Genomic DNA, 13,367 nt, shown 5'->3' on the forward strand with positions numbered 1-13,367 from the left:
CGCAACTCCTCGTGCGTGTCCTCAGTTGAAAGCATCTGCCGACATCCATTTGTGCCACTTGATGAGGGTTCGAACCACTCCGACTGTCAAGTGTTGATCCATTTGCGTCCGGTTGCATCGAAACCGTTTCGATGACTTGTTCCTATCTTGGCTCATTGGTCTTGTCCCACTCAGAACTGATGCAACGCATCGTCTGTAGTATGTACAAGTATTGCCTGCATTTGTTTGTTGTTTGTTACGTACAAATGTACATGTCTGGTTACGTACATTTGATAGCGTAATGTGAGAGATATATGTACACTTAGGACATGGAAAGTTTGAAGATTGTCTTTTTTATGTATGGAATAGTTTAGTCAATTATTCTAAGTGGCTGCACTAGTGCATGTCTACCTCTTACCATTGAAGTATTTAATTTAAAATATTAAAAATGACACCTGTCTGCATATTATCAAGCCTGAATATCAGTGTGTACGTTCCCCCCTACGTTCAGTAGGGGGTTCTTCACGTGTGAGTGTCTCGAGGTAAAAAGGTGTGGGGTAAAGTGTGCACGTTCTCAATGCGTGATAGTCGAATCCTATGTAAAAGTATTTAAATTTTACTTTTCCGTTTTATAGAATTTGACTTAGCAATAATTTTTTTTTTAATAAATTAATAATTAATTTTTTTATAAGTAAATTTCAGCATGTATTTTATTTTATTTTATTTTACATAGATATGTATATTCCAGGAGGCAGTGGTGTAGTCGGGCCAGGTCACCGCTCTGGTACTTTGATATAAAAATTGTTTTTCGAGTACAATTAAAAAATAATTTTGTTTATATTTCATATAAAATTTTGTATACCAAATATTATGAGTGGGTGGCCGTAAAAAAGTCGAAAATGTTCGTTTATCATGCATACCAGTGGCGTGCGCTAAAATTCTCTCTCTTTTTGTCGTACAGCCTTACTTAATGTGCACGAACGGGATACAAGAGGAACAGCCTGTTCCTCTTGTATCCTGCTCGTGCACATTAAGTAAGGCTGTACGACAAAAAGAGAGAGAATTTCAGCGCACGCCACTGATGCATACATATGAAAAAAGGCTAGTATATATATCAGTGTCGTGTGGTAAAACTCTCTCTCTCCCCCGTCTTACATCCTCACTTATTTTGCGCGAGCAGGATACAACAGGAACAAGAGGAACAGGCTTTTCCTCCCGTATCCTGCGCGCGCACATTAAAAAAGGCTGTGTGACAAAAATAGAGTTAATTTCACCGCATGCCACTGATATATAGTATATATATATATGTACATAGCACCGTTTACCATGCACCCTTTTTTTTGATCTTTCGATTTTCAATCTTTGCCTTCCGATATTTGCTATTTCGACCTTTTCACTTTCGGTGCCGTGAGGTAGACCCTTTAAGAAGGTATGTCTTGCGAACGTATGTATGTATGTATTTTGTGAAACTAATAAAAACCTCGTAATAAAAATTATGTTTTCGCAAATCGGTCATTCGCTGGTACATTTACTCTTTATATGTATTTTACAACATCGATTGAATGAAATCGAAAGTTGATCGAACGCTTTCTTGTCGTTATAATTCGATTTCACGCTTCGAAATTTCGTTGCTTCGGTGGCGCTCAACCTTTTTAAATTTGCGCGCGACAAGGCGTGAAGCAAGAACTAATGAAACCAAAACAAAAAAAACTAACAAAAGTTTTTTTGTCGACCGTGGGAACTGTGACGTAATTCTTTAATTGGATCGGACCAAAAATATTATTGCGGAATTAGTTGCGTTTTTGAGTTATTATATAATTAAATGCGAGTTATATAGCATTTTTAACACTTTCGGCGAAAATTTCCCATCGAATGAGTTTAGTTTGACGCTTTAGACGTTAATAATTCAGAAAGTAATCATATAAACAAATGTGCAATCATTGTACTTACATAGATGCATGTTGTGAAAATATTCATCAAGAGGATTGCAATCATTGTTAAAACACACAATAAAATAATCAAGCTTATGTGTATGATACGCGCAATTGAGAAAATCGTATGTGAATTTTTTTCAATCGCAATTATTATGAATCAGTTTTTATAATATCAAAATAATGATTCAAAGATTACACTAGTTTTTACAGCAGACTAATTATCATGTGACCGCAATATCCGCATTGTTTGCTTTAAATTTTACAGAAACACCGAACAAAGCTTGCTATACGATTCATATAGAATTTGATATAAAGACATACTTAGTACTAAATAGTATCATATATGTACATACATACATATAATTCAAACTCAACCAGTTCCTATTATTTTACGTCTATTTTGTAAATTACCCGCATCGAATCGAACGTGCTTCAACCAGGTAGAGATTTTCCGTTTTATTTTTGTATTTCAAAGGTTCCTCATAGTCATAAAAAACTAATCGTAATCACCAGTACCTATATTTTACATATTATAATAGGAAAATATGGTAATAAGCCAATGAGATTTTCATTGAGTTCAAAGTAAAGTTTGCTTTTAATTAGCTTTGATCTGGAGAGTTTGATCTGGACCCGCCATCATTCCCTATTTCATATTCCTCTAGCAATATCTCTTTTCATTCGCTGCACCACTTCACTTCACTCGGGGTCACGACCAACTAGAGCAGTTAATTGTTAACTTTTCTTAATCTGTTTAGCACACTCGTCTCTTTGGAGCAATCTGATAGGCGAGTGTGCATGATTGATTGATATAAAATAAATTAAAAAATAAAATTAGTAGTGAATAAGAGCACCATTGTGAAAACACTAGGCTATTGTTTTATTTTTTTAAATTGGGTAACTATTGAAATAGCTGCCAACTGTTGGTTTTAGTTATTAGCCATTTGAACTAAAACCATCGAGGGCATGAAAGTTTATCAGTATTGTCACAGGCTTCCCGTTGTTTAATTTTTAAATCCAAGATATTAACTGTCCTGGCTAACTGGCGTTTTCCCTATGTAGGATTAAGTATAGACGTTCAATCAATTCTAAAACTTTGTCTGGATAAATTTGATAATGATCGTGTTTAGAATAATACTTAAAGTTTAGGACGTCTTCATGAATATTTGATGAACGTTCAAAGCCGGTGAGCCAAGTCGTTGATTAAAATTGTAGCCGAAATGATTATTCATACATATTCATTGTTGTTCATCAGAAACAAAAGAGGATGCACATGTATTATTTATTTATTTATTCGTATCTTTACCGGGTGCAAAGAACACTGATATGTGACAGACATTACAAACTTTTTCTTACACGGACTTAATACATACATAAATATTGCAAACTTTCACATAAAAATCTTAACGTACATATGTATGAGTAAATAAATTTAAAGATTGCGATTTTATGACATGCAATTAAACTTTATTGCTTTATTTAAATCTGAATGATGAAAGGGTTAACGACGTCTGAACGTCTGAATGAATTGATGATTATTCTACAAAAAGCCATCTAAAATCTCGATCGCGGAATATTTGGCACCCAAAAACTCCACCAATTGAAAGCTACACACGTGAAATATATCACTAACGAGAACTCGAGTGGCAGATGTTTTTGCGGAATAATCCATTTACCGTTTTTGAAGAACATATTTGAAAACTGACAATCGAGCAGTGTTGCCATTGTTGAATTTTACACAAGCAGTATTGTCACAATGAAATGCGATCTATATATGTAGTACAATAATTATTTAATGCGATGTCAAAATGTGGCAATTATTATCAAAGCAACGTTATGTGAAGCCGGTACTTGCGATGATCTTGCCAGATGGTTTCAATTTAATGTCTGTAATACATTGCGCTTCGCCCTTGCCACTCGTGGTGAAATGGCGTCTTTTGAATGCCGCGTTTATATTTGTGACTTTGTGACCGTTCGCATTTGTACACGAGTGACTTTTACTCAAGTCGTATCCCGGTACAAAAATGTCTTCAGTGGCAGGGGATGAGGTCGTCGTACATTCCTGACCGCGTCGTCCCTTTTGTCTTTTTGTGTCTGCGCAATTCGTATGCGACTGTCAGTGTCGACGGGATGAGAGCAAGTCTCGTTTTAAAATCAATATAAAATAGGAAAAATGTTTGTCTTTACCCGTTTTTTTTTTAAACCAACCACAAACTTATAGACTATCACATATTTCACGAATTCGGAGAATTGTGAGTGTTTTCAAGTTATCACATTTGACAATCAGCTGATATTTTGAGTCCGACTTGAACAAGTGTATGTATGTTGGTAAAATGTCACGGTATCGCGATCATACACATTTACATATTCTTCTTCTTGTTAATGCCTTGTACGCATCCGTACCACCTCGTCGATTATTTGAAGATATCCGAATCGGTCTTCAGCGGTTCGGAATAGGTCTTCGGCGCTCATATCGGTCCACATGCGCATGTTTCGAAGCCGAGATAACTTTTTCCTGCCAATCCATTTTTTTCCTTCTATTTTCCCCATGGTTATCAAACGGAGAAATTCGTATTTTGGACCTCGTATCATGTGTCCGAGGTACTCCATCTTTCTCCGCTTGATGACAGAAACAAGTTCCCTGCCTCTCCCCATCATGCCGGGGACAGCTTCGTTTGATATCTTTTTGGTCCATGAAATCTTCAGCATACGCCTATAGACCCACATCTCAAAAGCTTCGATGCGGCTGATCATCTTGGTCTTCAGAGTCCACGTCTCATTTCGTCATTTACATATACTTATATGTAAATTTGTATGATCAGGCCCGCGCCTACCATATGTACAAATGTGTGAAACGCACACAGGCAGCCGAAATATAAAACCTTTTTTTGCACTCTAGCTTTGTAGTTTGCCCTGTTTCCTGGAAAATAGACCCAAAACGCTCTGTTTCCTGGAAAAAGTACGCTTCCTGTCCTACCTCCACTTGTAATACACCCAAACTCTAATTCGGGGAAATAACGGGATAGCAGGTATAGCTTCGGTCCCAATAGAGCTAGGTCTTTTATGTTCTGTTATCTTTGCGACTGCCAGATTTCTTCAAGGATATTGGGTATTGGTTGGTCATCGAAAAAACAATGTCCTAGATGTAGAATTGGGGGTAAAAACACGTTTTAGTTTTCTGTCTTTTCTGTTTAATTTTTAAAAATTGCAATGCTATATCCGAATGAATATGATACTGAATAAAATTAAAGAGCGGCTGATATAAGTTTGCACACAGGCGGCCGAACTCCTAGGCGCGGCCCTGTGTATGATATGCAGTGATTGCGTAGTTGGGGCTTATTTCATACATAAATCAATCATACCACACTCACGCATTAATAATGCGTAATGTGATTTTGATTTTGTTAAATAAAATTAATGACATATTATTACACTGTTACATATAGATTATTAGTGGTAGTATATTAAATAATAGAAGCATTACAAAATTGATAAGGCCTATTGTTATATACAATGAACTTTGAAGAATTACTTCTAAAAATGCTTGGGGATTGTTTAAATTCATATAAAATTCTTCAAGGTCGCGTTCACATCAATTGCAGTCGTTTGAATTTTCCTTAAAGAGTGTGTCAAAATGCCACTTGGACGATTCTCCGAAAAGTTAATTTGGCAATCTTATGAAATTTGATTTGGCAGATTTTTGTTAATATACCGAAATTGTGGGGGTAAGATGGATAAGAAAAAATCTCGCATGTCATTTAAACAATTGTGTGCACATTTTGTACAACTTAAAATATAGATAACACTACATCAAGTCTTTCAAAATGTACATGGAAAGGTTTGAATTTTTTTAATTTGATTGAAATTATTGATCATTCAGATCAGTTACATATCATACAATTTAAAGAGTATACGATAATTGACAAATTGGATTTTAAAGTTCAAAAATAATAATCCTGTAACATTACTTTATGCTTGCGATGGAATAGAACCTGCAGTTTCTACTAACCGATAATAATACATAAGCTATTTTGCCGTTGATGTACTATTTTATTGCAGCGCTTTTCCTATTTGTTATTTCGAACGCCGACAGAGGTAGAGTCGATTTTAGACGAATATCACCTTATCTTCTGTAATATTTAAATGTAGACTCAATATAGCTATGAACGATTTAAAATCAATTTAGAAACGTCGCCAATGTCGAAATAAATTCACTAAAATGCGCTTTCATCATGGTCGCTGATTCGTGCGTTACGGCTGAATAGAGACCGGCCCGATCGGCCGCGGGACTCGTTTCGCACACTCGACATTCGGCGATACATTTCCTCCGTATTTTGTATAAAAAGTAATCGGGCGACGTGGCAGCGACGTCGCCACGACCGTTTGGGGGCGCAACGAAGCCCTAGCGAGGGGGCTCCGGCGTCGAAGGCGCCTCACCAACCCTCTCAATCACAGCTGTCAATTGCGCTGACAGCTGCCATTACATTTCGCACACGCTCAGTGTCGTGAGTAAAGCCACCTTTCACATACGTAATTCGCATTTCAAAATATTACCCACAGAATATGATGTTCTATTGTTTTACTTAAAAATTACATTCTTTTGTTTTTTTTTCATCTTTTTATGCAATAATTTAATTTGACCTTGAACTTTATTTTATTTATTTTTTGTACAATGAGCATAAATCTTGTGCATATATATTTGTATGTAAATATTATTGATTTTGTCTGGAAATGATGAGTAATGTATGAATGAATTCTGTTTCAGATACAAAGTTTCAAAACTGACGAAGCAACGGGATAATAATAAAATGGCGGGAACGGGAGGAGAAATATGGTTGCAGTGGTTCACATGTTGCTATAATCAACCCGCTGCCTCCGCGCAGAGGAAAAGGCGGCGGATAGATCGGTCGATGATCGGTGCTCCTACCAATTTTCAACACACAGGACATATAGGTTTGCTAGAGAAGTCTCAACCGTCGTCTTATATCCGCCATTTTGTTTCAATTGTTTATATTATTTTAATATTTTTTTCGTATTACATTTTAGGATCAAGTGATGCCGAAATGCCAAATTCTCTTCTGACTGCAGTTCAGAACCAAATGCAAAGTAAAGGTGGCTATGAAATGGCTTACAGTGTAAAGGTGTGTTGATGCTATACAGAAAATCCTATACATAATGTTAAAAATGAGCAATTATTATGCAGGCCCGCGCTTACCATATGTACAAATGTGTGCAACGCACACAGGCAGCCGAAATATAAAGGCGGCCGAAAGAAATGAGAGTTATATTCCTTAAAAAATACGAAACAATACATCATACTTTTTAAAATGCATTTAGGTTGTTTTGCTGTATACTTGTGGATTGCTGTTGCAAGTTACAACTTGTAACACACCGAAACTCTAATTCGGGGAATTAACGGGATAGCAGGTATAGCTTCGGTTCGCATAGAGCTAGGTCTTTTATGTTCTGTTATCTTTGCGACTGCCGTATGTATTTCTTCAAGTGCGCGCTTGGAACCCCCGAATCTTGGGGCCCCCGAAAAAGGCGTTTGCTACCAAAATTTACAACTTACAAATTATTATCATTGTCCACAATACGTTCGTAAGCCAAGAATAAATTAAATTAATACCTATTTTACACAGTATTTTAAAATAGTCCTATAGTTTAGTTTTCGAAGTAAGATCTAAATCACAAGAGTATTTTTTTTTTGTCAAATTTTAAAGTATCATTAAGTCGAACAACAATGCTGTAATTGTAGGTTTTCATAATGGAAGCTGAGTAATTTTTTGTCATTTGCAATTTTTGGGCATCTTTTCTTGCACTCGAGATTTAATCAAAGCGAACAACAGTAATGTAAATTGATCATATCTCGGCACGTAAACATAAAAACTGCATACAGTGGAATTTAACAAACACAAAAATACACATGGATTACCGTTGTATACGAACTGTTTTATAAAATACTTATACATAGTTTGCTTTGATATTGTACAAAAAAAAAATTGCTTTATGGAATTGCAGATATTTTGAATTTATTACAAAAATATACTCTACCATGATGCCATTACGGGTTGCCTCTGAGCGAAACTTGTGGTTTTAATGTTGTTTATATATAAATTTAAATTTATATATTATAAATTTGAAATCATATTCAAATAGTAGGCATAGTTTTTGCCAATTTGATGAAGAATCGTTTCAACAATAAATCAGAAAAATTGGCAAACTCTGATGGGAGACGATCAAACTTAGAGTCAGGGACTCTAAGTTTGATCGATATTTGTGACTCAATCACAAATATCCAAGTCTGATCAGCAGCCCTGCAGAAATACACAGAAATAAATCTTTTCAATCTAACCCTTTGAGTGTTGACGTCCTTTCTTTTGAAAATTTCGCCAGCATTTCCAACTAGAATTATTTAGAAATCTAATAGAAAGCAGGTATAAAAAAATCGTAGCTAATCCAAACAACCCCTAGATCACTACCGTAGATAACTTCCGCCGAGGTTTTCGAGTTTTGTAAAGGTATGTTTAGATTCTCTAATATATCTTGCAAACAATATAAAATAAACAAAATAAGTCTATTAATGAATGTATTTTTCCAATACCAGTTTCATCTTCTTCATTGTTGTTAAAATTAAATCAAATCAAATCACAATCTAAATGGCAATCCATAATCTAAAATACTCAGCAATCAGGGATTTCCATCGGGAAATTCTGCTATGGTTATAAATTCAGAAATTGCGCTTTTTAACCAGTCTTTATAAACATTGACACGGCTTACACGACCCATGTTCAATGCTACCTGGAAAGGTTTAGCGGGTAGTATTCTTGTTTATTTTTTACATACTCAAAAAACTGACTTGCCGGACGACCGAAAACGGACTTGTCGGCAAAACGCCGATCGGCGTTGTTCTGCATTCAAAGGGTTAACATTAACGCATCCACCGAGCTATATTGTTGGCTATCGCTAGATATCACTGAATTAATCATATGGGTTGGTTCTATTAGACAAAAACAACGAGTGAATATAAGTACAGATTGGTTTATTAAAGTTTTATGACAACTAAACAGTCCTGATTATAGACATATGTTTATTTAAGTCCATTAGTACAATTACAGATATGGTATTTATTTACTTTATACCAGGAAAGCCTTACAGGTAATACGGCAATTACAAACAATACGGCATTTTTTATTATTATTATACAAGTCGCTGAATTACGAGACTCTGAAAACTCGCAAATTAACGAGACATCTATGAATTGTACATAAATTCTGTTGTACATTAATCATAATCGAATAGTAGGTAGGAAGGATTTTAGCCAATTTTTAATCGGGAACCATTTCAACAATGAAATCAGAGAAAATTGGCAAACTCTGATAGGAAACGATCGACCTGGAGTCGCAAATATCCGGGTCTGACCAGCAGCACTACAGATATACTCTTTTCAATCGGGGTCAGCTCATGGGATCGAACCCGGCGCCTCTCGGTGTTTGGCAGAAGCTTAACGCCCGAGCTATGCTGCTGGTATGAGACTCCAATAATGATATTGTCGGATCAATACGGATTGAAATGATCATATATGAATATAATTATGATGCAATGCAAGCATGTAAAAATTGATATAAGTATTTAATATGGTCTTTTTTTTTGTCTTTTTCAGGCTTACTGATCTCGTGACGATGCGTCAGATTAACGCAACGCAAAGTGAAGATAATTTATATAGGTGGTGCGACGATGATTGCCTTTGATGTGGTCGATTGACATTATTGTAAATCAAGTTTTAATTTATGTACGTCCATCAGTTCGTTGAGTTTGTAAATAGTCAAAATTTTAACCGCACTCACATACACGTACGTTGTAATATTTTATTTGAGCATTCAATGCCGCTTTAGTTTTTAGGTTCAACCAATGCATTTGTTATTATTATTATTGTAATTTTATTATACATTTATATATATATGTATTTTAGAAGTTATCTTTGTTACGTTGCAACGATTATATTCCTCATTTGGATGATCACTTAAATTTTCAATTGCATTTCTTCTTAATGATTTTTAGATCGGCTTTCAGCCGATCGAGCCAATACTGATATACCTCCAGATCTGAGATTTTCAATCGGAATCTCCACGTACACATGTGACAGTTCCTATGTTGGATTGAACGGAATCATCGATTGTAAATGTTTATGCGTAATCGTAGTTGATGTGTGATTATCGTTTGTGTTGTCGTATTGTGTGAGTACACATTTGTTTATAATGGAAAAAAATAATTGAAAAAAACGATGAAAAAAAGTTATTTTGTGTCTATTTATAAGTGTAAACTATCCTTTATGATTGATTGGTCGGTTCAAATTTGAATAAAAATGAATCGACCCGTCGATAAGTAGTATTCTTCGGTTACATATGTGTTGAGTGAGATTTATATATGTAAAAGCTTTGGAACTGGTGATATTTATCAGTTCTTGATATTCTTTCTTAATGATAATTGTTCTGTTCCTCAGTGAGTGAATTTCCAAAGTGTGTTAAAATTATATTTAAAACAAAAAAAATCAATTTCCTGAACGAATTCTGTTATGCAATCATTTATATATATATATATACATATGTATATTCAAAGCTTGAAATGAAACATTCTGATGTAACGTTTAAAAGACTGCTTTATAATCTTATATATACAATATACGTATAAAACTGAGCTCTTCTACGTTCGTATTGACGATCTTTATATTCACATTACGTATTTATTTAAGATTCTTTACACACTTTTTGATATGTCTATTATATACATATACACATATATTGTATTTTAGACGTGCCACGTTTTACATGCATAATAATAATGTGTGATGAAAAGGCATGAATGTGTAGTTTTTCACGTTTTCACACAAAAAAAGTGCAAATTTGTACTTTTTCTTTTTTTTTTTTGTATTCACTCGTAACGTACAATTTAGACGTTTAGACGTAGAAGTATTTGCTGTTTAATGTTTAATATATGTGTAGTAATAAAAAAAAACTAAATATTCGGAGATGGTGTGGTCCTTCCGTATTGAATTCTGCATAATTATGAATGATTTATTTAATGATAATTTGTACTTTTGCATATTCAATTTCTTCTGCATGATCAAAATCGGTTTTAATTTTGTATATTTTGATTTAAAAAATCGGTTGATGTTTATTTCGTTTATTTATTTAAGAGGTTGGCAACCTTTTTTTGTTTGTGAATCACTTGTTGATGATTTTTTTTTTGTGAAACAGAAAAATTAGTCAAAATATATAATATAAAACAAATCAATTGTAAATCTTTCTCTCCATATATATCATATTTGAGCTTATGCGATGCCGTCTCAATGATGTGCGCTGTTTAGATTGAATTTAAGAGGCCGTACGACCGCCCAATTCAAGTTGGCGCGTCGTGTGACGTTCCCACCTAGTGGTAGGGCGGTCCCATCGCTTTTTCGACGTTCGTACGTTGCGGTTTGATTCATTTGATGATGGGTCATCGCGACGGCTTCGATTTGTGCTAATGAATCGTTTTATTTCATGTGCTTCGTTTGCTAATTCGCAAACGTAAAATAAATATTGCTGATTGAAGAAAAAAAATAGACTAATTTTTGTGCAATTGATAAACATATAATACGTATTGTAATAAAATCTTCTATTCATTATAATATAATAATTTTTACTGTTTTTACAATGTGAATATTGTTACCTATTTATTTTAATTTTTTTTTTTATTAATTTTTAATGCATATATTATATAATAATTTATTCTGAAAAATCAATATCACGTGCCAATTTTGGAAAAATTGTATTTTTTTTTTTGTTTGACAATTTATTTTTATTTGTGACGTTTTATGTATGTTAGTTTATTTCAAAACGAAATTTCAATAAACTGACTGATATATAAATTGTTTTTTAATTGACAGCCTATGTATGTATAAGAGTTGGCGTGTTTGTTATTGTGTAGTGGCATTTTTTAAATATGTAATTTATGTATAAATATGACAGATGCCCCCTCTCCTCCCCCATCCCTTGTATACCTGGTAAAGGGACCCTCTTCCTGCCCCTATCGAGTAGGTACTTCCGCCTACACCTGTCGCCCTTTGCTTAGGGTCAAAATACGCAGTCGCAAACATATTGGACAAGCTTGAAAGTGCGTGAAATTTTGCGCATTCGAACACTGATGGTTAAAAATATTGTTAGACGAAAAAATCGAAAGCAAGCTGATAAGAGGCTTGTAAAAAACACTTGTAATTAAATCGATTTTGATACATATATTGGCCAGCAGCGTGGCTTGATGGTTGCGTTGATACTAAGCACCGATAGGTCGCCGGGTTCGATCCCGTGAGCTGACCTCGATTGAAACTAATTTATTCTGGGTATAATCTTTAATGCTGCTGGTCAGACATGGCAATTTGTGACCCCAAGTCTATCGATTCCTATCAGAATTTGCCAGTTTATCTAATTTTTGTTGTTGAAGCGGTTCCTCTATCAAATTGGTCATGATTAAAGAGCTGCTGGTCGCGGATGCTCTTGCAAATAATATCTAGTAGACCGCTCCATAAGTGTTCAAAGCAAGAGGGCAAAAAAAGCATGGTTTTTCTAAGAAATTAAGTATAGTGAACCATTCTTTGTGCCAAAAGCAACTACCTTGGCCGTAGTCTAGTGGTGACTAAAAGCCGGCGCATCACAGTGCCGGCTCGAAATAAATGGGTTCCTATTGTCAATTTATATTAACTTTTTTTGCTCTCTAGGGAGCAAAAAAAAAGGTTAAACATAGAAATTGACAATAGGAGCTCATTTCAGCACCCTCATCAGCCAATCTCTAGTCATGGCTAGAAGTAGGACCGGAAGCGTGCTTTTCCCCAGGAAATATAAAAAAAAGGTTCATCATAAAAATGAACAAAGCACGGCGATCAATGAACAATGAACGGCGCAAAGTTGTTCCGCTCTTTAGTCATGGCTCATTTGATTGTGAATTTTAGTGAATTAGTTGCCAATAGTTGCCAGTGATTTTACACGGAATGACATGGATTACACTACCCATGTTCAATGCTACCTTTAAAGGCTTAGCTGCAGAGAAATGTTATAATAATAGAAGGGCCCTTACGAATAAATAATTGTTGTCAATATTACGCAGCACGTCTCTATAAATACGCTACAACGCACGAAATACAATCGGATCAATTTACTTATAAAAATGTATCCCATGTTGTTTATTGTGTGTTTTTGAATGCATTGTGAAATTTTTAATGATGTACTTGCCCATCTTGCGAGTAATATAAACAGAGAAGTTTTTATCGGACATACGTCGAGCACCAAGCATCAAATACGACTGATTCTAAAATTATTTAGGATTGTCTGTGGACAATCGTCACTTGACAACAATATGACGCCTAAAGCTAGCCACTTCTATTATTTTAACTAGAGGTAGGATAGTCACAGTGCTATCCAT

General features: G+C 34.9%; 1 protein-coding gene across 2 annotated transcripts in view; it reads left to right on the forward strand.

The window, feature by feature from the left end:
- Positions 1-11,817, forward strand: part of Spec2 (CDC42 small effector protein Spec2) — a 41,835-nt gene extending 30,018 nt beyond the window's left edge. Inside the window, exons 1-4 of one of the 2 annotated variants that reach the window (XM_077438504.1) lie at positions 6,176-6,415; positions 6,676-6,863; positions 6,957-7,051; positions 9,574-10,448. In XM_077438504.1, coding sequence (XP_077294630.1) covers positions 6,719-6,863; positions 6,957-7,051; positions 9,574-9,582 — 249 coding nt within the window. In that variant the 5' untranslated portion in view covers positions 6,176-6,415; positions 6,676-6,718 and the 3' untranslated portion in view covers positions 9,583-10,448. Of the gene's footprint in view, positions 1-6,175; positions 6,416-6,675; positions 6,864-6,956; positions 7,052-9,573 lie in introns of those variants that run through there. The other variant, XM_077438503.1, reaches the window with a different exon arrangement.
- Positions 11,818-13,367: the final 1,550 nt, after the last annotated feature.

Source organism: Arctopsyche grandis, chromosome 9 (assembly GCF_051622035.1).
Source record: "Arctopsyche grandis isolate Sample6627 chromosome 9, ASM5162203v2, whole genome shotgun sequence".
NCBI lineage: Eukaryota > Metazoa > Arthropoda > Insecta > Trichoptera > Hydropsychidae > Arctopsyche > Arctopsyche grandis.